Here is a 25882-nt window from a genome sequence, read left to right as displayed (position 1 = left end):
TGCTTGGGAAGTGAGCCCTTAGACCTTTACCGACATGGAGCCGACTGTGCGGTACTGTACCAATACGGCACCACCACCGCACCTTCATGTGGTTGCCTGACCAACATATAGGCGCTTATCGACCCAGGGGGTCCTCGACCGGCGCAAAGGACTCTCTGTCATTTGAGGGCCCGTCCCCATGGGCCGAGGCCTCTTAATAAGACTCTGGCCCTTCGTACCCTCAGGAAGACCAACTCTTCGTGCCTTCGTTGCCTTTGATCGTCTCAGTGGGCAGGCTCTTCGGGCCTCCCCGAACATTGCCTCTGGACAACTCGTAGCCCCTTGCCAACACAGGGCCCACTGCCAGGCGCTGTAGGGCCCTGACAGACGCTGGGGCGATCTCCGGTAGGCCTTTCTGGCCTCGAATTAGGCCCTTAATGGAAGGTCCCGAGGTTCCCGAATATACACTCGGAGCCCAGGGGGACGCACGTGGCCCCTGTGCCCCTCTGCCTTTGCCACTGGCCATAGGAGTCCTGGTGTTTACTTCGGGGAAGCCCTTCGGCACGGGATCTTATATGGATGCCTCGAGGGCCCGTGTTGGATATTTTCGAACTCATGAACTCATGCTTCCCGTGGCAGGCTCGAGGAAGTCCTATGCATGGTCGCACTGATTCTGTTTCCATTGCCGATAAGGTCATCACGAGTCGACATGTTCCGTGCTACAAAAAAACAATCTGAGTCGATAATGATGCGACGGAAAATAAGTGATATCTTTCATTAGCCAGCAGGGTATGCACCAAATTTATCATGACCCGTTGCGGAAACACGCCTCTTGCATTTGGTGTCGGCCTGTACAGGCTTCGTTGAAGTAATCGTGCTATGCCATGGAGCAAATCGGCCAGCGTCCACTTCAGCAGCTATTTCACATTTCATATTTATTGTAACACAGCTTGTACACATAACACGGAAGAAAACACGTCATCTGCATTGCTAGTCAGTGTGTCACAATGTGGCCTTCTCCAAACACCCTGCCCCATCATAATGTTCACCGCCACATCCCGCAAATGTAATACGGCCACCTCGTTTTGTCAGCCATGTCGTTCACAGCACCAGCATCGAAAAGCAATTCCACGATGGTGACCACTTTGCGGGGTAAAAAGATGGCACAGGATACAACCTTGTGAAGATAGTTCAGAAAATACCTATGAGAGAAGTACATGGCCTCAGGTTGGGTATCACTATTATCGAAGTGGTATTTACGAATACATAGCCTCAAGGCACTTCCATCGAACACTCGCCGTTAGGACCATGTCGTATACTATATATCAGTCAAATGCATTTCGCGTCCCTGCAAAAATACACCTCTTGCACTAAAAGTTTCCTTAAATAAAAAAACGCATCTCAAACCTAGTAAATACTGAAGGCCAACCGAGCTGACAATAAAAAACTTTCCCAGGAGGCCGCCGGAAGCCCGCACATCTGCGTCAACAATATAGAGATGTCACCATAACCTCAGATAGCCACTAACCATCAGCAATGTAAATTTAGATAAGCACTCCAATGAAACACATTCCGTACTTCGGCATCCAAAGCGACTTGCTACAATGATTGTTCGCACATTTTTGTGGGGAGAAATCAATTCCAAGTTTCGTTAAATTATGTAAGGCAGCTTTGGGGCTTCTGCAGCAAATCACCATAGAAAGTAGCCAGCAACATTTGCTTAACCAAGCAGTAATCTCACGGCAGCATTCAATTCAAAATGAGCCCCGTAATTGTAGTACAAGCACTTGATTTGATGCAGTTGATGTTCTGACAGTGATCATTCGAAAAGGTCTGGCAATTTTACAAGCGATAGCTTCACAATGCAAAGACAAGCAAACCATCGTTTTTCCTCATCCCTCTAACAGACACTGAAGCACAAGAACTCCGCGAATACGACACAGCGAATCGACGAAGGGACACAACTGACTATGTTTCATGAGGAGGTTCGAGTGGTTTCCCTTTACACAATAAAACCAAATCGAGCGAGAACATGATCCTGACTGTCCTGCCTGGGACGTTACCGTATCGCAACAGAACATTGCCACTGCACGACATAAGCACTTGCCCAATGCCGCGGCGTGTACATGAGCTCCAGGTCACTGCCCACCACCACGTAACGATATCTACCACTAGCCCTGTCCAATGGTACTTGTCGCCTTTCAGCGACCGTAACACCGCTGTTTTGTGATGAACAGACCACAGCAGGGCACGAGCTCTCCTCTAATACTGACCCTGTTCGCACGTCTTTTGCGAGCCGAGATTACAGCGCCTATGGTCTGTCCAGAAGTAGTTTGTACTCCGTGTTCACTATACAACGTGAGACAATGCCTCAGCTAACGACATCAATAACCACTCGGCAACACAAAACTTGACCTACTCTGACGTCACCACAGTAGCACAAGATGACGCCGCCTACACTGGCCCAGGAAAAACTGGCGCCTCTCGGGTGCGGGCCAGCTGGCCTCTCCACGAGCCCCGCCAGCTGTTCCGCTCGTGGCTTGCGTTTGGCGCGTTACCGGCATCGGTCCGGCCGGCCGCAAGCAGCCAGCCGGTCCCGCCGTGCCGTCCGAGGTCACCCAACACTCCACCGCTGTCCCGCACACCGTCCGCACCCCACACCAGGTCTGCCCCTGGCACGCCAGGAGGCGCCGGCTGACCCACACCTGGCTACGGCGGCCAGACGTCCCGCCGCCCCCCAGCCGCAGCCGCAGTCGCAGCGTCCCGGCTCTCCGTCCGGGGGACGTCATATGCTCACTAGGGCCGTGACGTCAGCGCCTCACTAGGACCGTGACGTCAGTGGCTCATTAGGGCCGCGACGTCAGCGGTTCACTAGGGCCGTGACGTCAGCGGTTCACTAGGGCCGTGATGTCAGCGGCTCACTAGGGCCGTGACGTCAGCGGTTCACTAGGGCCGTGATGTCAGCGGCTCACTAGAGCCGCGACATCGGTGGCTCACTAGGGCCGTGACACCAGCGGCTTACTACGACAGTGACGTCAGTGGCTCACTTGGACCGCGACGTCAGCGGTTCACTAGGTCAGTGACGCCAGCGTCTCACTAGGGCCGTGACATCAGCAGCTCGCTAGGACCATGACGTCAATGCGCTCCGGCCGACCAGGTGCGGAGGTTGCGGACGCCGGCGCCCCCCGAGTTGGCACCGATCACGTGCGACGACCAGTCGGGCGCGCGCTGCGTGCTCTGGTAGTGACGCTCGCAGGACTTGTTGAACACTGGCAACACCTCGTTGGCGTCCTTGGCCAGGGCCTGTTGGTGAGTGGCCCCGAATTAGACCGAAACTCCGCCACATCAACAGCATCCGGCGCATTGACGAAAAACAGCCCGCAAAATAAACGACGCAGTGGCAACACATACAATGTGCTCGAGAAGAAATAGAACACAAAGATTTCGTTGCACCCATTAGCCATCGCCGCTTCTCCGTCCTCCAGGACCAATTACGAGGAAATGCTTTCGAAATGGCGCTATAGCGCACACATAAGGCACATCAAGACACGGAAGAGATCAGCGCACCATCAGATGTCCTTAAGACACCATGCGCGCTCGTACCAATGACCAGTTGACGTAAATAGCGCAGCAAGACGCCGTAATATTTGCACAGTGAGTTTTGCTTAGTCATCAGTAAACAAGCCAAAGCCGAATCGTTACATCTCGAGCCAACCGCCACTGTTCGGAATGGAGCTGCAGAAGTTTAGGAGTTTCAACACAACAGTTCCACCTAAGCTGTTTACTGTAACAGAGCTGATGTCCCAAACCACAGATTAGTTCACTGTCATCAGCCTCCCACAGAAATTGGAATCCATTCGAGTTAGTGTCAAATCCTTCATGACACAAAAACTGCAGCAAGCGTGACAGCACCTTGAGGTAAATGATGGCGTCCGTTCCGTAGCCCTCGTACGAGTTGACGATCAGGTCACCTTGGAAATAGCGGGCGTACAGCCGAGACAGGGGCAAGCCGTACCCATAGCCTGCCAACAGGGATCAACTTCAGCACAGCGGGGAGGCCGACAGTCTTCGCCCGCCAACAGCCATCCGTATTATTTCAGTGGGGTCGTGGCGGTGCATCCCAACGCATGACGACAACAGCCATTAGCTCACGTTGGGAGGAAAATATTCATCACGCACGCCCAGACGAAGGACAGATGTGGAACCTTCGCCAGTTGATCCCGGAATGACGTTAAGGTACGAAAAATGTTGCGTACAGTGAGATCGGAACGTAAAGACCATTTGACCCAAGTTTGCTGCCAAACGGAAGTCAACGTACACTAAACTAGCACTCCTTGTCACCCGAATTAATCAAATCAGGCGTGCCTAGCACCTGTTTCAATCACACTTTGATTCTAGACAGGCAAAGTTGTTCTTAAAAGGGGTGGCTGGCTTTCGGTCCAAAAGATACAGAACGAAGCGACAGATACCTTTATTTTCGAATTCGCTAAACCGCGGTGGGTGGGTAAAGTGCTCGTGATTTGGCCCTGACTGGGATGATCTGTGACCGGTACTAGCGGGAGCGCTTAAGGTCAGATGACGTAAGAGGGTGGAACGGAAAGTGCCAAGGATTGCAGCGCGTTAAAACCTGGCCACAAAATTATACCGTTGACCTGGAGCTTCACGATCAAACAGTGAAACCAGGGCTGACCTACCGCCACTGCTCAACGTGGGCTTTGGTCCCAGGATACCATCCAATCAAAAAGTTTGAAGCCTCGAGACTAATTCTGTTTTCATGGGTACAGCCGGTCGCTCGCGTTTCAGCGCCCATCATGAACCCGTCCGTTTTTGGGGCGTTTTTATGACCTGATTTCGGCTCCCGGCAGCGGAGCCAGACCCAAAAAGTGAAAAGTGAAGCGCACTGCGCCGTGTGTGTAGGCGAGTGTACCGCCTGGAACGCACGCCAGAGGTCACCTACCCGCATAACGCAGCATAAACAAACGATCGTCAGCCTCGCCAGCCAACAGAGCAGGAGCACCAGAGCGGTCGACAACGAGTCTGACTTCAACCCTCGCCAGCCAACAGAGCAGGAGCACCAGAGCCGTCGACAACGAGTCTGAGTTCAACCCTCGCCAGCCAACAGAGCAGGAGCACCAGAGCCGTAGACAACGAGTCTGAGTTCAACCCTCGCCAGCCAACAGAGCAGGAGCACCAGAGCCGTCGACAACGAGTCTGAGTTCAACCCTCGTCAGCCAACAGAGCAGGAGCACCAGAGCCGTCGACAACGAGTCTGACTTCAACCCTCGCCAGCCAACAGAGCAGGAGCACCAGAGCCGTCGACAACGGGTCTGAGTTCAACCCTTGCCAGCCAACAGAGCAGGAGCACCAGAGCCGTAGATAACGAGTCTGAGTTCAACTCTCGCCAGCCAACAGAGCAGGAGCACCAGAGCCGTCGACAACGAGTCTCAGTTCAACCCTCGCCAGCCAACAGAGCAGTAGCACCAGAGCCGTCGACAACGAGTCTGAGTTCAACTCTCGCCAGCCAACAGAGCAGGAGCGCCAGAGCCGTCGACAACGAGTCTGAGTTCAACCCTCGTCAGCCAACAGAGCAGGAGCACCAGAGCTGTCGACAACGAGTCTCAGTTCAACCCTCGCCAGCCAACAGAGCAGGAGCACCAGAGCCGTCGACAACGAGTCTCAGTTCAACCCTTGCCAGCCAACAGAGCAGGAGCACCAGAGCCGTCGACAACGAGTCTGAGTTCAACCCTCGCCAGCCAACAGAGCAGGGGCACCAGAGCCGTCGACAACGAGTCTGAGTTCAACCGCGACACCGTCCATGCTTCCTGTGTTGTGTATCTAAATATAGTGGCGTTGGCACCTCCCGCAACACCTTCCGCTCCAGCAGGTCAGGTGAAGCTGCTGATCTCTTCGCATTACCTCTCCGCACTGGACACTGTTCACTTTCTTTCACGGCAAATGATGCAACTGGGATGCATTTTACCAATGACAGCATGCCTGTCCACGCACTGTCAGTCATTAACGTCGTAACTAGTTATGCCTGTTGGCGGACATGGGCAGTGACATAGGAAATTCGCGGGGCCAATTTGTCGTCATGGGAAACATGAACAAACTGGGTTACTCTCATATATCATAACATCCAACAGGGAACTGTCACCGAGTGCATGCTTACGTAAAGCTTAAATATGTGAATATGCTCCCTGTTATCGATTGAGACACAAATAGAAATGAAATAATCAGATCAAAATAATCTTAATCGAAGCGTGTTGCAGTGGCGCCACCATAGCGAAAATACGCCTCGGTCGATGTTTGGTGCGCCGTTTTCGTCACCAGCCGCGGAGGCACGGCAGCTGTGACAGCTGACGTCGGCACCGCTGGGCCGGGTGCCCGACCAGACCGCCGCTCTGGCACGCGTTCCGCGCTGCGTCAGCCGGCCGGCCCGGCTCACGCACATTCCGCGTGGGGCGGATGGCAACACTGGGAACGCGGATGGGGAACCTTGATCCTTGCATGCCTACAGGCAAAAACAAAAACAGGATTTAGGAATCTAGTGCTTCAGCATGGCACACGCGCGGGACTGTGCTCCGTCGGTGAAGTTAAAAAGTGCAGTCACTTTTCCCGCAATGGCAAAATCATATCAAACAGCGCCACTTTTACCGCTTCGTCTTTCCATTACGCCCCATTTCTGCATCTATGACAAAACAAAGCAACTGTCATGGAACCATATGGGGCCGATGGCCGCGGTGGCGGCGGAACACGGAGGGAACGGGAACTCGTGCCGTGGATAGAATGCAAAATAAAAAAGTAGGTTTCTCAATAAAAGTGGGCTCATTCCGTATCGGTGCTCATAGCTGCCAAACACTCTTCCGCCGGCTGTGATGCAGGCCTAATGGCCCGGTAGTTGGAACGCTGACTCCGCCCCGTGCAGGACTCTCCGTAGCACAGTATACAACAGATCGCGGCCACGTCTGCCATGTAAGCGTGACCGAGCTCACCGGTGAATCAGACAAGTCTAGCAGTGTTTCTTGTCATTGGGGACTTACCACGCGCTCAGCAGCGGAGACAGCTGTTGGTGTCGCGTGCCTCTACTCCTAACGGGACGGCGAGCACCGTGGGAGGAACAAAGCTTCTACCACGTATTCATGTTTCCCCCAACGCCCAGCGAGAACATTGCGCTACCGGCACCCATTTGCAGTGCCTACGAACAGGTTATGTCCTTTGAAAATTGAGAACAAGGTTCTGAAATTGCGACATACAGAACAACACATTTCGTAAATGATGTCAACATGTACATCATGCATCGACATCAAAGCTTTAAGTATGTTTCTCAAAGGACGAAAAATTTAATACACCTCTGATATTAGTCCCCTTTTCGTTCGCCTTTCGCCTATCAGCAAAAATAAACTTGCCTACACTTCAGAAACAAGTCAAAATATGTGCTTTGGTTGCATCTGCCCAGACAGACATTGTGCCGTTGGCCCAAGGAAAGCTGGAGACAACATGTTGTCGGGGCCTTGAATATGCCTTCTGAGGTTTCAGAGACATCAATTGGCTCAAGTGTTTGCTCTAAGCAATCAATAGGTGATGCCAAGAGCTTGCTTGGTGGGACCATTCCACAAATCTGAGGCGCTGAATTCATTCTGAATTCATATCTAAGGTCTGGAACATTGAAAACAAAATTTCTGAACCAACGTATCTCTATAGGGCCGAAGATGATAGCGCAATCAGGAATGGATTCAAACACACCCCTTTCAAACTATGGTGGTCTAGTCACCCACATACCGACGCCTCTTCGTCAACAACACAGCGAAAGACGAACCGACTTCGAAAACCCTTCGTGCGTGGATGTCGCGGATAGAGAAGCGTTCGCTACAAACTTTCCGAACGGCATGGGGCTTATCAATGAGAGGACTTCGGGCACATGCATCTTGCCAAATGTCAAAATATCAAACGTCATCCATCATCGCTTCCCAATCATCGTCCGCAGACAAAACGTATTTCGCAATCTGGCAATTGTTAAGATCTTTTTTTCATTTTATCAAATGTTTTGCAGGGGTAGCTTTGTGAAAAGCGCACTTGCTAGACGTAGAAGACGTTAACGTGCCAATTGCCTGGAAATGCCGTCACATGGCCGCCCCGTGCCCGCCGAACCAAATCATGACCAGGTATCAGTTAGCCATCTGACCACACCAATAATCAAGCGCAGTTTCTGGGTCGCCAACCAACATAGCGTGCCGATCCTTACTGGTTAAGTGTCCTGCGCTCTACGCTGTCTTCAACATATTTTGAGCTCGCTCAACATATATCGACCTCAACGTTTGTCTCCATTTTTGTTCCCCGCAATCTCTGGATCGCGGTTACTCCATGTTGGCCAGCATTCGTTGCACCATTCCGAACAATATTATGATACACATTCAACCTGCATATAAGTGGTCTTCATGGGCCACCTTTGTTCTAAATCATACATTTGTTTTGATTCACACAATGACAATCACAAAAAGAAACTCACTCGAAAGTGCAGTCCTCTCTTAGCATGAAGTAACCAATGACAAAACATGTCAAGCTCTCTCAAATGCACAGCACGGACCTCAACGTTAATTACAGCACAAAACTCAACGGACCTCAACGTTAACTACAGCAAAAAATTGATTGCATGGGGAAAATACTGAGAATTTATCTCCACGGCAAGCATTTGCCATACATTGCGCGTACCCCAAAAACAAAAGACAGGAACCATCCATGAATGTTACACATTTTGACCACTTCCAACCTCCCTCCCTTGGCCATGGACTGGTTATGCTGGATGAAAACCCTCTTCCCCCTGGTTACGCTGAGTGAAGCGTCCGCTTGACCCCTAAGCTAGAGGTGCAAAACGAAGATGGACATATTACTTACTACAAACACCCGATAGTATCCGCCTTTGTGGTTGCAAAACATTATGTAAGACCAAGGCATGATTTGAAACCACACCCGAGCGTAACAATGCGCTGTCCAACCTTCGCAGGCCTCCCCGCCCTCTCCCGTGCTATGCTTTGGCTACGCTCCAGCGCCCCCTCTCCCTGCACGCGTAACGTAAAACATGGAAGTGCCCAAAGCACGTACGAGCTAACCACTTCCCTCCGCATCAGCACTCATTTTCAGCCGCGAACCGCGTCCACGAATGGCGTGCTCAGTTAAGTTCGTGGGGTTTAAGGGAGTGTCAACGGCAATGGTTATTTGCGCCCCCACACAAAACACAAGTGGCGTTGATCAGTTAACTGCCGTTCTAACGAGCAATATTTATACAAACGTTTACATTTTTAGTTTACACGGCACTCTTACTCATTCTCTTTTAAACGTTGATGCTGCCGCACACACGTCAAAAAAGTACCCCGTAACTTGGAAAAATACCTCATGTTATCAACAATAAATTCAACTGATTTCGTCCGAAGCGCGGGAAAACGTTCCGGCCGTGGTGCGAATTACTGGACGCTCATGCTTGCGCGTGTCTAGTGGCGTGGTGAAATAGAGCACATAAGCTTGGGCGATATTTAGCGTTCAGGTTAAACCTTGACTCTTTGTCATGTGACATCTTGATTGCATTATGATAATCGGCCTTTGTTATCACATCACGTCATTCCAATACAACCTTTCCGGTTTTTGATGTCTTCGCTGGCCTGGGCGCTCAGTCCGTTTCCGACTATTTTAGGTGTAAATCTAACAACACTACAATTCCATGGATCTAAGGACCATACAGTCCGATGGAGCACGAAAAAAACAATATGAAGCCCTCAAATTCAGACAATGATCAACAGCTGAGTGTGAGTAACACTTGCAGTCAGACAACAGACCACAATGCATTTAGATGCTTCCAACCTTCCCATATATTGACACATTATTTTCCCCAACATGAAAAAGTCTGAAAAGCAGCACTTTGCCATGTTTGACTCAAGGCGCACATCATATTTTATTTCTATTCCACACATTACTGGAACATATGTCCCAAAAAACAGCATCACACCAAAGCCATCCGGTTTGATGCGCTATCATGGTTACAACTGCCAATATTAAGTTACGCAGTTCCCTCCACGCAGTCTACCTGGGCACACCCCCTAGCAGCAATTCACGGTTTCTTCTGGGAAAAGAGGTGTTCAAATGCTAGATTAAAAGTAACACAGACACCAGCTGGCTGCCAGTAGCAGACAGCCAATATCGCGTTTTCAGCGGTTTCCGTTGTTGTCGCGAGCTCACGCTACGTGGCCGGGGGACGTGGACCCGCGCACGCCCAGCAGCCAGTGTGGTCCTGTGCCGACTACGGACGGGGACGGCGGCGGTCCGACGGCGCGGCTTACCTGCCAGCGGCGGGGCGTCACCGACCACGGACGGGGACGGCGGCGGTCCGACGGCGTGGCTTATCTGCCAGCGGCGAGGCGTCACCGGCCACGGACGGGGACGGCGGCGGTCCGACGGCGCGGCTTACCTGCCAGCGGCGGGGCGTCACCGACCACGGACGGGGACGGCGGCGTAGCGACGGCGTGGCTTATCTGCCAGCGGCGGGGCGTCACCGACCACGGACGGGGACAGCGGCGGTCCGACGGCGCGGCTTACCTGCCAGCGGCGAGGCGTCACCGGCCACGGACGGGGACGGCGGCGGTCCGACGGCGCGGCTTACCTGCCAGCGGCGGGGCGTCACCGACCACGGACGGGGACGGCGGCGTAGCGACGGCGTGGCTTATCTGCCAGCGGCGGGGCGTCACCGACCACGGACGGGGACGGCGGCGGTCCGACGGCGCGGCTTACCTGCCAGCGGCGGGGCGTCACCGGCCACGGACGGCTTGGGCGCCGTGGAATACATGTACTGGAAGAGCAGGTCGCTGACGCTGCGCGGCACACCGCCGCCCTGGTCCGACACCTGGCGGTGGAGGAGCGCCGTCACAGGGTGCACCGCCGCGGGTGTTGTCACTCCGACAGCGTCCAGAACCAGGCTTACCAGCACAGGGGCAGACCAAACCGGACTTCCGCAACCGTGTTTGGAATTAGCAATCGGTGAAAAGGCGTGGTAATGACGATGCATCCCGCCACATGTGCTCACTGTTCCACTGACAGACGCAACTAACAAAGGCTTGCGCTAGACATAGAGCACCTTATATACCATTTCTACAGACTTCACTAGGAGCCAAGTAGCTAAGTCTATGTGCTGAGAGAATAGCTCACATTGCCTTCTATGGGGAATCAAAATATCATATATATATATATACATATGTGTATATATATATACATATATATATATATATGTGCGTGCGTGCGTGCGTGCGTGCGTGCGTGCGTGCGTGCGTGCGTGCGTGCGTGCGTGCGTGCGTGCGTGCATGTGTGTGTGTGTGTGTGTGTGTGTGTGTGTGTGTGTGTGTGTGTGTGTGTGTGTGTGTGTGTGTGTGTGTGTGTGTGTGTGTGTGTGTGTGTGTGTGTGTATAGTATATGAAACGTTGCTTGCCAGAACATCTACAAGTGTCCTGGCAGGCCAGATGTCTCTCAGATGGGCGAAACACTTGTTTGCGCAGCCTCCTGTCCTTACCCATAAAACACAGACACTTGCAAAAACCGGAGCAGCATTTCCACTGACAGCTGTAGGTAAAAAAAGTATATGCCCGAGCGCACATACATCGCGGCTACAGCTGCACTGGGCACGATTACGCACAGGAGCAACAAGTGTGCGGAAAGAAGCAGACACGGCCCAAATAGTCTGCTGCTTCTGCTGCGCCCACCGCGCAAAACCTTCCAGCCAGCCCTTGACCAGGAAACAATCGAGGCATCGTTGATAAGCCCCGGGCGATGTCATCGGCATGCCGTCGCGATGACCCCAGGTCCTTGATGCGACCACTGCTGCGCCTTGCCTGCGCCTCCAAGCGCTGGCACCAGGGCGCTGGCTCCGCGCGCGAACAGTGCGCTGACTTGCGGCGAGCGTGTCCCAGGCAAACATCGACGCGCCGTGGGCAGGGCCGAGCCCCACGCGGCAAAAATGAGACGGGGAACGCAACATCATATGCTCCCGTAAGCTAAAAAAGTATGTGATTTTTAAGGCATTGTCTTAAAATGCATGTTAACAAGTATATCTCAGGAGCACCTTAATAATTCTGGAATCTACTATTGGTCATAAAATTCCAGATCTACTAACTTTGACAGCTTGGGGTCATTAGCTGAATAAAAATGTACCATCACCCACTTAAATCTTCCATATTCACTTAGCAAAAAGACGATTATCACGTCCGGAAACTTGGTAACGGACCCATAAATCAGGCGTCAATAGCAGATTTTTAAAATATCTGAAATTGGCTTGCCTTTAACGAAAGCTGCTTGGGTATCTAGCGTGTTTCTCATGCCACTTCCACTTCAGGGCATCGGAGCCCGTGTTGTAACAATGTTTGTATACCAGGACGTTTCGGAAGCAGAAGACACCAGCGGGCGCTCCTGGAACGGCTCCGTCCGCCGGCGGATGCCCTGCCAAAGCTGGCCCAATCTGACCTTCAGATGGCAGCCCAATCTGACCTTCAGACGGCGGTCGTTTTTGATGACCGCAGCACACGACTTCAGGGTGTTGCCAAGCCGTCCGCTGACAGCCGAAATAACCCTGGCTTAGTCTTAACCTCTCAAATGCCTGTGCACGGGGGCGTCGCCAATGGAGGCGGTGGACGTGTGCCCCTCCCCCCTCCCATCGAGGCACTGTGCACTCCCCTGCCGGCATCGACGATGCTACTTCTTTGAAGACTGCCCAAAATAGCGAATCTCGTCCCTAGAGCGCTAGTTGGTGCGTTCCCCTAAAACCATCAGTGTCATCCGCAGAGGTCAACTACAATGACACCCTGTTTGCATAGTCTGAGACTTGGCATAATTGCGGCTCCCACATGTCGAAGGCTTCCGCCGGCATTCAGGTGCAGCGGGCTAGCAGCCCGCCGACCCCTCCGCACGGCTGCCCGACAGGCGGCCGGTCGTGGCCGGATGCCGAGTCGGCCCATCTTACCGCCAGGGCTGCCAGCACTACCGCTCACGTAGCGCGACGGAAACAGGGTGACGAAATGCTGTTGACATTGCCAACGAGGGATATGCGATGACGTATGACGCAAGCCTGCCAGGCGTGCCCAACAGTGCTATCATATTTGTGTGGATGTAAGGAGCCAAACAAGCCATCAGAATAGGTCAAAAAGACCAGCCAGGTGTGAGAAGAAGGGCAGCTTTAAGCCAAATAACCTAGCTTTTCCAAGCGATTTCTAATGCGACCAGTGCCCTTAGCACAAAGACATCATCTGTGACTTTGGTTTTCCTGGCTATTCCAGATAAAGTATATTGTTCCGCCCAGTATGGCCTAACTTTCTAAGCATTCGAATATCTAAAGAAGGTATGTCATTCTACTTTTATTTCTACTGCGATGATCGTCCGAGATCCTCAGACCACATTCGGAAGACGTGGAACTTTACATTAGATTTGCGTGTAAGTACCGTAATCACATCATCATTCCATGACTTGGGTGAACCAAGGCTGGTTATGCGGTCTAAGCGCGTCAAATTCGTAACTTTACAGGCACTGTAAGTTTGGTTGCCCCATTCAACGGTTGCAATCAATGCTACAAAACGGAGGATGGAGGTCGGATCCGATCTTCCCTCAACCGGTCACGAATTAAGTGGCGCACTCCAGAAATTTTGCTGTCATCGTTTTTAAGTGCAGAAATTAAACCCAATATACGACGTCACTATTGACGTTTGCAGCTCCGTGTGTACTTTCAAATGGATATCACAAAGCAATAAGCAATCACACAATACATGTATAGCAGAATCACAGAATAGCATACCCGAAGGAAAAACACAAACAAAAATAAGTTACATATCTCTAAAAGGTGGAATTGGCAATCTTTAGGCCAAACGTCTGGAGAATGGCCAAAGATAAGGCATATGGTCAAAGATACATAAGTCTGGCAGCCCTGGTGCCAAAACAAGAAAAGTGTGTGGACGTGATCGCGTACATGGAGCCACTCTCATGCCTACAGTGCCTCCGCACACACATATGTATATATATATATATATATATATATATATATATATGCCGATATACACATATATAGATATATAGATATATAGATATATAGATATAGATATATATATATATATATATATATATATATATACATATATATATATATATACATACATATATATATATATATATATATATATATCTATATATATATATATATATATATATATATATATATATATATATATACATATATGTGTTTTTATGCATTGCGTTTCACTGCGCCACCTCATTCTGAGCTAAAGCTTTTCTCGCTTACTGATTCATCTTTTCTCCCAAGACAATAAGCTGACAAGCCGGCATACGCCGATTTTACCGTTCGAGATATGACAAAGCCCGGCATAGATGAGTTATGCCACAGGAATGTATTCAGGCAACATGGCAGTGGTGCTTATGGCGCACTGCTTGCATCAGAGTCCTTCCTTTCTTTCCACATTTCCAGCGAGATCTAAACAACCTATCACTTAACATGGCGCAGACCCGGCATGTTTCCTCATCTCACAGAAGGTCATGGCCAGGAAGGGTACAAATGATAAACATCACCCACCACCAACCATCCATCTCAAGCATAGCGCCTGGCCGCCAGGCGGAGGCGTGTCCCGACAAGGTCGCGGACGCCGCCGCCGGGCATTCCGCGCCTGCCACGGACAAAACGGCTTCGAAAAAAGCTTCTATATTGCTGTTACAGACGTTCCTGCCACGTGACACTGCTTCAGCACCACAAAACTACTACGAGAAAAACTTCCACTCGACCATGCTTCTACATACACAAGCTGAATATCTGCGCCCCAAACTCTTACGAGATGAGACTTGAGGACGTGATTGCTACATACAAAGGTAATCTATCCCTGTTTACCACAGAACTATATTGATGCGAGGCACCACCCCTACACAGCAAACCTGTCACGGACAGGCACGTGACGGTGCACGACTGACAAAAAATGCATCCGCAATATCAGCCACACATCAGACGAGTCACGGACTAAATTATGACATGACATTACTTTCACTGCAAAATTTGCAGGGCCAAAATTTAGTCACGACAGAAGCGATACGGGCAAAACATCTACACGACAAACCACAACTGCTGCACTTAAAACTTCCGCCCCATCCTAACCCCATATCATTTTAACAAGGCAGACCTGTCACGACCTAGTATGACCTGGCCTGGTCTGACCTAACCAAACATACTGTTAGTATCGTCACATCCGCTTTCATAATCGTGTAAGTCACACGCTTATGCGCTTTTGTTTCCGTACGGAGGAGACTCGCCCTCAAAGGGAGCCCTCATGAGGCTCTCTGAGGGACAGCAGCAACTGCAGACGGGTCCGAAGACTCGCCCTCCAGGGGAGCCCTCACGGGACTCTGAGGGACAGCAGCTGCTACAGACGGGTCAGAAGACTCGCCCTCGCAGGGAGCCCTCACGGGACTCTCTGAGGGACAGCAGCAGCTGCAGACGGGTCAGAAGACTCGCCCTGGAGGGGAGCCCTCACGGGACTCTCTGAGGGACAGCAGCAGCTGCAGACGGGTCAGAAGACTCGCCCTGGAGGGGAGCCCTCACGGGGCTCTCTGAGGGACAGCAGCAGCTACAGACGGGTCAGAAGACTCGCCCTCCAGGGGAGCCCTCACGGGACTCTCTGAGGGACAGCAGCAGCTGCAGACGGGTCAGAAGACTCGCCCTGGAGGGGAGCCCTCACGGGACTCTCTGAGGGACAGCAGCGGCTGCAGACGGGTCAGAAGACTCGCCCTCGAACGGAGCCCTCACGGGGCCCTCTGAGGGACGGCAGCAGCTGCAGACGGGTCAGAAGACTCGCCCTCGAGGGGAGCTTTCATGGACTTTGAGGGACAGCGGCAGCTGCAGACGGGTCAAAAGACTCGCCCGGGGGGGGGGGGGGGCGCTCTCATGAGACTCTGGGGGACAGCAGCAGCTGCAGACAGGTACAAAGTTCCCCTGTCTTTTCCTCAGCATCATGATAGTTATAATTCCGTGTGATGCGGTACACGGTATGAAATTGGGCACCCTTTGGACATTCTTCACTCCTGTTTTTTTCCCCGGTGCGTGGGCCCACATTCCCTATGACATGGGTTCGTGCTAGTGTGCTGGCTCGCTCCCCGCTTCCTCCCCATAATTGTATACGCCTCTGGGCAGATTCTGCGACAGACGCGGTAGACTGCAACCACAATGTTTCAAGGCTTGGTCAAATGGGACAGCCAATAACGACTTTCTCCATATCACGTAAACTTATATACATATATATGTATATATATATATATATATATATATATATATATATATATACCACGTAAAGCGCCGCATTCATATGAGTCATGATAGACCGATGGGCCGGGCCGGTATCCAAAGATTGCTCTCTCGACGCCAGTACTGGTGCTGCCCCGGCTGTCAGTCAGCCGAACACGCGAGCAGATGGCTGATGGCAAGCGCCTCAGTGGTAACGAGACCATGGATCATTGCAACCTACATACTGCCGCGCGAAATACTTCAAATGTGACCCATGAAAAATTGCCTCTTGTCCAATCCGCACCAGATTCCTTCAACAACGGAATGGTCACCTGTTTAGGTAAGTTTACGTTCAAAGAGAATGGGCCAGTTCTTTATACTGCAAGCGATGACGAGACAAGGGCTTGGAGGTGACAGCCAACTAACCCCAACTGACCTAACGTAACGTGGGAGGGACAGTCAACCAACTCCGTCTAACCTTACGTAACGCAACGCGGCCTGGTCCCATCCCCGCATCACACTGCCTCACTAAATTCATCTAAATTCATCTCAGCCCGCAACATTTGTCTCGCCTAAATTTCATCTTGCTCTGTGATCAGCAAGATTAGCATTCCTCTGTACTTCTTCCCACGCACTTTTGTGGCCATACCAGGCACAAGTTTCGGCCGTGGAAGGCTTGTCTGTGGCAGTTTTGATGCACAGCAGTGACGTCACGTAGAATTCTTATCCGTAGTGCTCGAGTCGCGCACAAACTTAAGTCTGTGGTTTTGTAGGCAATTGTTCTCACTGGAAGTTGTGTGAGCATAACTAATATGGCATGGCCAACTTGTCCTCGGCATGCTCGCCATGTAGGACTAATATCGCGTAAAAGCTTTCCCTGAAAAGTTTGACTGAGCACAAACTCTGGTCCCGGAGGCGTTCTCTCAGGGAGTAACGTCGCGTAAGTTACACCCGCCGCAGTGTTGTCGTGCGAGTATAACGCAGCGCAGAAGACCAGAATGCAGAGGTCCCATCGTGCGGGCGTGTTATCCGCAGACGTGTTGACGGTGCAGGGCACGCCGCGCCGACGTCGAGCCATGGCGTGTTTGCTGTTGGCAGCTTTTGTAGTGTAACGGTCGCTGTCGCCAGCAGCGGCGCCGAGGGCAGCGCCAGCACAGCACCAGCGCGCCAGCTGTCCACTTATCGGCTCGGCTATCACGGTAATCGCCATGCAAACGGCATGTCGTCGAGCGTGGAACGCGGTCAATAAATTATGTACAGCTACCGGTCGGCCCATGGTGATGGCGTGGCTGCTGAATAAACTACACGGAAACAACGCCACGACAGAGTCCAGGAATCTTTCTTCCAGCAGGAACAGCTTCCACCAAGTGGTGTTTATTATGGATGTACTTGGTTTCCAGAACTGCGCCGCCGTGGCCTTCCGGAAACCATCGCGAGCGAAAAACTGCTGGCCCAATCATCTTCATTCAAGGGCGCAGAGTAAACTGACGTGCCAAACTCCGTACACTTACTGTTAATGGAGTTGCATATGATGTGTTTCGTATCCATGATGTGCAAAAAGCGAAGAAAGCTTGGATGGTAGTGCAACGGATGTGTAACTAAAGTCAACGGCAAGCGACTGGGTGTGAGACAGAAGAAATATACGCCCATGGCTGGCAGCGTTTGAGCATGTGTACTGAGGCATGAGCATGTGTAGTGTGTACAGACAGTGTCAGTACACAATTTTCATTTCACGCATGATTTCAAAAGCCAGCGTCGTCCATAGCCCAGCAGCACCGCTGCTTGGCGACGGCCGCGGTCGGCGAGACCGCGGACAGTATGATGCGCGAATGACAATGCCCATGAGGACCGTCCGGAACAGACTACTGCACTGCGCGCGGGGAGCCCGCTGGCTGCCAGCAGTCCGGAGACTAACGAACCCGGCCACATGCAGTTTCCTCAAGCACGCTTTGCGATGAGCTCCACTGGAACCTCATGACTAATGACCAATAGTGCTACATAATGAATGAATGACTTAACCCAATAGCACCATGACTAGGTGAGTCATTTCGCAACCCCACGCGTCAGAAGACGTGTGACTACTTGGGAGTGCAGGGTGCACCCAGTGAGGTGTGCAGAGTGCACCACTCAGCCCCGGCGGGCGTGAAGTGGCCGAGCCAGCTGAGACGCCCACCCCGTGACCGCTGATCACGTGACTAACCTTGATGGTGAGGTCCTCATGTCCGTTGGCCACGAGCAGCTCGATGGGCGGGAAGTCCCCCGTGTCCGGATGGTGCTCCACCACAGCGCGCATGGCGTTCTTCAGCAGCTCGAACAAGATATGGTACAGATGGGACGGCACGTACACCAGCTGGATGGGCGCGCTCTTACCGCCGCCTGCACGCAGACGGGCCGGCACCGAAGCGTGAGCAAGCGCTGGCGCACCCACCCCGCGGCTCGGAACGACCCAGCGGGCAGGCCGCCACTGACCTCGACGGAAACGACCACACGCAAGGCGTCACGAGCGGGTGTAGCCACACAGACCACCTCAGAGAAATCTAGCGACAAAAGCGCGCCACCCTTGGGCCCTCTATTGTGGCCACACATGATGCGCAGGGGCAGCCTGCAGTCGCGCAGTGCCCGCGGTCCCCAGCTACAAGCAACACGTCCAAGGTACCCATGATCGTACCACGCTCTGACGCCAGAAACCCAGCCTACTGCGTCCAGGAGCCTGTTTTCACGGAATGCATCATTTGAGCGGTTTTAAAGTGACTAATGAAAGCATGTGAAACGGAAATGAGTAAAAACGTGCCCTGTTGTTATTTGTGCGTCACTGAGGAATACAGCAATTCAGTAAAACAAATTGGTTTAAAGCCCTTATCATCATGCCGCAAGAATACCAAAACGAGTAGGTTCTAACTTCTCTTTGAGAAGACGGCGACCGGAGGGTCCACAGCACATACAAACACACACACGCGCACACACATAACCGCAGCATCCAAAGCGGCAGGCGTTCCTGCCTCAGCACCGCGGTCGCCGCGGCGCCTGGGGGCCTGCGCGCGGCATTCGGGGTGTAGGCCGGCCTGCCGAGGCCTGCCGCGGCCGCCACTCACCCGCGGCGCCGCTGGGGTTGGGCTCGGCCGCCACCGCTGCGCGCCACCATGGAAGACCAGGGCCGCCGGGTTAGCGGCGCACGGCTCTGTCCACCGGCCGGCGCGGGAGCCACGCCGGCCCGCGGGACCGCTCACCAGCGTGACACTAACGCAGGGGCGAGCAGGGCCCCAGCGACGGTGAGCGGTCCACTGGCCGGCGCGGGAGCCACGCCGGCCCGCGGGACCGCTCACCAGTGTGGCACGAATACAGGGGCGAGCAGGGCCCCAGCGACGCAGTGCTGCCTTTCAGTGCTTTTGGGGTTTAGAGGGATAGGGAATGGCACGACAGTTTTGGTTGTTTTTTTTTTAGTGAGTGACTCAGCGATTCGAATTGAAGCGAGCCACAACTGAATCACTCGAAGAACTTTTTAGTTGGCACCATTTTGTGGTTGTTTCTTACGCACTATGCGTTCAAAATTCGGATGTGAACACATTGCTCAGGCAATGATTCGGCCCATTTTCACGCACTACCGGGCTTTTGTCGACAACAAGAGTCTGTAGCATGGGCAGTTGAACATGCGAGCTGACTCAAGAAAGCCGCCATGCGAAAGCCGCAAACTGAAATCATGTTTCCTCCTTTGCACTGGAGCCTGCAGTGCGAACTAGTTTTGTAAGGCCGTTCAGTAAATTCGTCTTTGCTTCTCACCAGGACGCAAAAAATTTCTACTATAATCAGTGATGCAGATCAGTCACCCGGCACAAGTCCGAACATACACTATTCTTGCATGATTGACAACCACCGAAGAAACTGAGGATAGAAAGTGGAAGCTACACATATCCGTGAAACGGGCGCAATAGTCTCTACTTTGATACATCTTCCGCTAAACAGAGAGGTGGAGAACTTCGAATCCGTTTATAGCGCCAGCCAGGAAACTTGATGTGATAATTCGGTTCCTGATCCTGTCCGATGGCGTTGGCTTCGCTGCCTACCTCTCTGACGACAGCGTGTATAGTAGCCAAGGTAAGCTCGTGTCTAATGTATACCACGTGACGCGATTTAAGTGCATGTCATTCTGTACGGTATCATTTAGTTATTCTAGCAACTGGAACTCCGAACCATCTCGGTTCACCGGTCCGTCTACCCACATTGCTGAGCACACTCCCTAAGCTCTGGAACTCCGAACCATCTGGGTTCACTGGTCCGTCTACCCGCATTGCTGAGCACACGCCCTAAGCTCATTTAAGTGCACACAGCAAATGCTGAAAAGTCCTCACTATACCAGTTAGCGATGACCAGTTAAAAACTTTCTGCTAGTACCGGACAGAGCGATCGCACCGCTGCTGCTCAGAGATGTTCGAGACCACATCCAGCTTTTGGTTGAACCAGAACGGTTTTGAAGCACATGACGTCAAGCTAAGCCAATCAATGCTGTAACGCTATAAATATGTGATATGTGGTATAAAAATGTGGATAAGTACATCAATAACAAATATGTTGAAGATTGCAGGTGTGCAAAGGTAAAAAATGAAAACCCAATCAATTTGCATGCTGACTTCCACGAGACCAAAAGCAGATGACCAGTGAGCTCTCGCTCAGTGCTCATGCGTATAAGAAACAATTACATTTTGTTAACGTCCTGTTATGAAGAAAAATCAGCCCAGGAAAAATGGCATAATACTGCAATTAGAGAAGTGCATTTAGCCAAATCTTGAATTATTACTGACCACGTACAATTTAAGGGGCAGTGCTCTCGACTTAGCCAGAAAATTAATTTTCGTCAGCATGCTCTGGTCAGGTCACACCTTGCCTCCCAGGGTCTCCCAGTGGCCCCGCCTATAACAGATCTCCCGCTTTCTTCGACTCCTTGAACAGCCGTTTGTCTCGGTGGAACGTGCAAAGCTGTGAAAATGACGATTATCCATCCGGAGCTAAATGAGACTGGTGAGTTGATCGCTCGGGTCTCCCAGAGAAACATATTTCATGTCGAGGTGGTATCCACAATTTTCAACCATGTTCATCCCATGGCAGTGACGCAGAATGGGTTAACAAATGTGAAGTTCAGCTTAGCCAAGTCAAAACACGCGAAAAAGGAGATCTTTGCTCGAAACCAGGCTACTGAGGTTAAGCAAATAGAGATAATGAGATCGATTCGGCACGAATAAACCGTCTAGTTCGATGCAAACCAGCCTACCCATTTTCCATGGATACAGTAACAAAAACATTGATTTTATTGGATGACTTCTTTTTAAGTACGTTCATTTTAGCAGCATAATCGTATAGTGCCATTCCAGCACGAGTACATGCACTGTTTGCTTATGAGTTCATGCTCGCTAAATGTGGGAGAGTAATAATGCAAGCAAAATCACCACGAACAATACAACACAGGCCGAAGAACATGCACGGACATGAAGTAAGATCTACGAGGCGCAGATGGTACCCACCAGCGACATCTCACATTTTGTTCCAAGGCCAGTGTCCGTCTCTTAAGTCAGACCACGGGATGACTGATGCACTGTGGAGGACTGTCCACGCCCCGGAGGCGCAACACGCGTGGAGCTCCGCCTGCCGCTTACTTACTTCCAGTCCGCGGTTCAGAGCGGAAGCGGAACTCGTGGAGCTCCGTCTGCCGCTTACTTACTTCCGGTCCGCGGCTCACAGCGGAGGCGCAACATGCGTATAGCTCCGCCTGCCGCTTATTTACTTCCGGTCCGCGGTTCAGAGCGGAAGCGGAACACGCGCGGAGCCCCGCCTGCCGCTTACTTACTTCCGGTCCGCGGCTCAGAGCGGAGGCGCAACACGCGTGGAGCTCCGCTTGCTGCTTACCTATCTCCGGTCCGTCGCTCAGACAGCGAGACCCCTGCACCGCTGTCACCCCTACCACACCCCAAAGAAGGGCTCGCGGCCGGCGCGCCGGAGACACTGGCGACACGGCGCTCTCCTGTCCACGGGGGCGAGAGGCGACTTCGGCGCTCCCCGCGAGCGGGAGGGGGGGGGGGGGGGGGCAGAGCACGCGATCGGCGGCCACGGCCACGAACCGCCCCCGGCTCACCTCTGTCGCCCGAGCCGCAGTGTGGGGCGGCGAGCGCGGCCACTCACCGTTCGCCTCGGAGATCTTGATCTCGGGCGAGGCCAGGTAGTAGCGGTCGCAGAGGAAGCGTGCGTTGGCCGCCGCGTCCTCGATCACCGTCACTACCTCGCAGTACGGGTCGATGCAGCCGACCTGCTCTTGGTTTTTCTTACTGGCTTGTTTTTCGAACAGCAGCGCTGGAAACAGACACAAGCCGTGCACACGGACGTCGCAGCGGAACGACACATCTCAGAACATAATGTAAACTGCCGTGGCACTTGGCAACTGTGCGCCAGTGACAGGTGTCTGTCGCTTTCTGACATGTGCTGTGTAAATCAAACTATAGCTTGATTTATCTGCAGGATGGTTGGGCCAAAAAAGGAGGCATGACAAACACAGACTTATTCTTATGGCACGTATTTGATGTCATGGATCTTCATCACCTACGGACCAAACAAAATGCGTGTAAAAAACGTGTTCCCAGTGCTGTGGAGGATTCAAACTGTGCCATGGCCTTTTCCTGAATACACTTTTCCAACAGCATGGGTGCGAAGGTCAGCATCAACCTCAAACTGAAGGCAAGTGCAGAACAACACTCAGAGACCAATGCCCACTCACTGTGCTGGTTGATCAGCATCCGAATGCTGATGCGGCTCATGTAGAACCTGTCCAGGAAGTATTGGATGTTGTTTTCAGTGGATGTGTCAACTTTGACGCTCTGCTTCATTTCGATCACGCCCTCTGCCATTGTTTGCACGACACTGCTGTGGCGGTTCCGGATCTTGACCAGGGTGTCACAGAAGCTGTCAAAAGCATCCAGAGTATTAACATGTTTTACTTTCACTAACTAAGCTACAGCAAGGAGCAGCCAAATTAATCTGCCACCAAGCAGCAAAGCAAGCTGAGCCAATACAATGTTGATAACAGCCTTTGCTAACGAGCTGTTCCGAGAAATTTAAATTTTTAGTGAGAGCACAAAGGAATTTGTTCTTGCCACTGTACAAACTGATTTGGGAACTCCTGCTCAGGTACCTGTTTTCATAATTAATTGAACATTAATTCAGACACATTGCCATAGCCAATAATTTTCACACTGCATGGATGCCAACAGAGTAATGCCTGTGCTGCAAGTAAAATAAACCAGAGGTTTCAGATTTGAATCCCAGTGCCGTTGCCCTTCCTAGCAGCGTAAGCAGCAGCTGACATCATGTAGCTTCAGCAGCTGTGTGTGTTGTAAAGCCCCAATGACACACACATCCTCAGTCAGGAAGACACTTAACAAATGGTTGACTGTGTGGCCATTGTGATGCTTAAGTACATATCTAAGTTTTTTTAAGGTGCTCTGATGCAAATACAATTTATTTACCTACCCAAAGGAAGCATTCAACATTCATATCAGGTTTTGAACTGAAATGGCCATCTTAAAATCTTTTGATGCTGTTCACAATCCTGCCCTTCTTAAGACCTAAGCCCCTCTAGTTTCTGGGCAGCACACCCATGAAAATGGAAAAGGTATAGCCAGGAGAGTATTTCAAAGTCACCTTTGCATTCATGACCTCATGATAATGTCATTCAAATCTTGTCATTCCATAAGCCACACAGCAATCAGGACCAGGAGAAAAATATCATTGTTGAGGGATCATCAGTCTTCATCTGATTTGTGAACATGATTTTGAGATATCACTGCCATCCACTGGCTCTCAACCAATGTTGTGCAAAGGACAATGATGCAATCAAACCATGACACATTGAGGAGCACATTTTTTAAACAGATAATTGTGTTGTCTATGTCAGTCTTTTCCACCTTAAATGCATACCAATAGTTATAAGTGAGCTTGTTTAATAACATTTCATGCTCGCTTCAATACTTTTAAATGTGAAACATTTTCTTTAACAGCTGGTCTTACATCCAAATTACAGGTTGTGGTGCATGATGACTGACTGTTATGACTGATATTGCAAAGGCCATGTTTTGATGAAGACTACATAGCTGCATCAACTTCACAATTTGAAATTATCTGTTGGACTAGAGTGGTGGCAAAAGTGAGAGATGGGCCAGGGTACAAGCGACAGGCTCTGCTTGGCATGTGCTCTGATTCTAAGGACATTCATGCAACATATTTGAAATGGTCTTTTAAGATACATAGGTGGGCACATGCAAAGGAAGTTGGATGACATCTTAGGACAAGAGTTAAGTGGAATGAAACAGGTCTTGGCTCCATTAAATTTCCTAGGTTTGCCATCATTGTGCATGTGTCACTATGCCAAGATTATTACAATGATAAACCATGATTAATGTACATCCCTGCATATGAAAGACACTTACTCATCAAGTACTGTGGAATTAGGTGGATCCATCTTCTCAAACACCAGAATTTCATCAAAGCTCTGCATGTACCAGTCGCAAACCATGCGGCAAGAAGGTTGTAACAGAAGACTTTCTGGCAGTAGCTGGATCTCACGCATGATGTTGGCCAGGCGCACAGGAACTTCTTGCCGCAGAAACATAAAACTCTGCTGTTCTGTGGCTGTTTTTCCTGCAGGAAAAGTGATCAAAGCAGGACTTACCATCACACCATATTTGATTTAAAACATTCCATAGATACTTCCAAAACAGGTGCTGAGAATGTATGCTAAGTGCAGAAACACCATGCGTTTTACAGGTGAAGACAAAGGAGAACACCTTGCTTTAAACATGCATAGTGCACAAAAATCATCTTTACAGCATACAAAATTTGATTGACTCGTCAGCAAACATGTGCTTTGACCATACTAGAAGTCTGAGCCCAGAGGACAGTAGCTTATCTCTGCACGGACAGCTGAGAATTCTTACCGAAGTCAATAAATTGCTTGATGGATAACGGTGATGGGTTAAACCCTGAGTAGTACTCTAACATCTGCTTCACGTTCCTCAGACACCTTGTGACCCTCATCTTGACGTCAACTTTTACAGGTAAATGATGAGAATGATGATCCACACAAACTGGACACCGCTCAGTCTCACGATTTCCAGTCCTGGCTAACCAATATACCAATGAGAGAACTCGCCGCCGCCAGTTTTATCAGCGGATGAGAACTATACACAACCCGCGGCGAACGCGCCCCCCCACGCAACGCGACGCTGAGCACTGCCCGCCCCCACAGCTTCGGACCACCGTGCTGTGCGTGCGCAGACGTTAGCTAGCACGGTCGGATATCGGTGATCCTAAAATATGCTAACGATATCCATATTAAAACTAAATTTACGGTCATTTGAGGTAATTTTTTGAATATTTCTTTCCAAAAAAATTATTTTATAAATAAATTAAATGTTTTAAATCCAAAAAATATTTTTTAAGGTCAATTTTTATTGTAAATTGTGAGTTTCCTAAATATACGCTAGGTGCAGAGCCCTTGATTGCCTGCTCTCACTGCCAACTAGTGTCAGTAAAAATCAGCTGAGCTCTCACGACCTTGATTTCCGCACA

At 51.1% G+C, this 25882-nt stretch overlaps 1 protein-coding gene across 2 annotated transcripts; it reads right to left on the bottom strand.

Annotated features, from left to right (window-relative positions):
• Nucleotides 1-897: 897 nt before the first annotated feature.
• On the bottom strand, nt 898-25559 carry LOC119108943 (pyruvate dehydrogenase (acetyl-transferring) kinase, mitochondrial). Of its 2 annotated transcripts, XM_037232484.1 has the most exons (9): nt 25249-25559; nt 24742-24952; nt 23034-23218; nt 22445-22612; nt 19369-19404; nt 18477-18652; nt 10756-10867; nt 3892-4001; nt 898-3282 (listed from the first exon to the last, which is right to left on the bottom strand). In XM_037232484.1, exons 1-9 carry the CDS (start codon nt 25346-25348, stop codon nt 3115-3117), a joined length of 1266 nt encoding a protein of 421 aa, XP_037088379.1. In that variant the 5' UTR covers nt 25349-25559; the 3' UTR covers nt 898-3114. The 2 variants fall into 2 exon arrangements, with proteins under 2 accessions (XP_037088379.1, XP_037088380.1); XM_037232485.1 differs by lacking the exon at nt 19369-19404.
• Between the last annotated feature and the right edge of the window lie 323 nt (nt 25560-25882).

The sequence above is a fragment of the Pollicipes pollicipes genome, unplaced genomic scaffold, assembly GCF_011947565.3.
Source record: "Pollicipes pollicipes isolate AB1234 unplaced genomic scaffold, Ppol_2.1 Scaffold_7097;HRSCAF=8413_pilon_pilon_pilon, whole genome shotgun sequence".
Lineage (NCBI taxonomy): Eukaryota > Metazoa > Arthropoda > Thecostraca > Pollicipedomorpha > Pollicipedidae > Pollicipes > Pollicipes pollicipes.
Note: the sequence above shows the minus strand (reverse complement) of the source record. Positions and strands in the feature narration are given on the sequence as shown.

What these genes read in the sequence shown, in the direction of transcription:
- LOC119108943 (XM_037232484.1), bottom strand. Translation starts at nt 25,348, where the DNA reads ATGAGGGTCACAAGGTGTCTGAGGAACGTGAAGCAGATGTTAGAGTAC. An exon ending in GATGCTGATCAACCAGCACA is followed by an intron (nt 22,613 to 23,033) that starts GTGAGTGGGCAT and finishes GTCTGTTTCCAG; the next exon opens with CGCTGCTGTTCGAAAAACAA. An exon ending in TGACGCCCCGCCGCTGGCAG is followed by an intron (nt 4,002 to 10,755) that starts GTAAGCCGCGCC and finishes CCCTGTTGGCAG; the next exon opens with GCTATGGGTACGGCTTGCCC.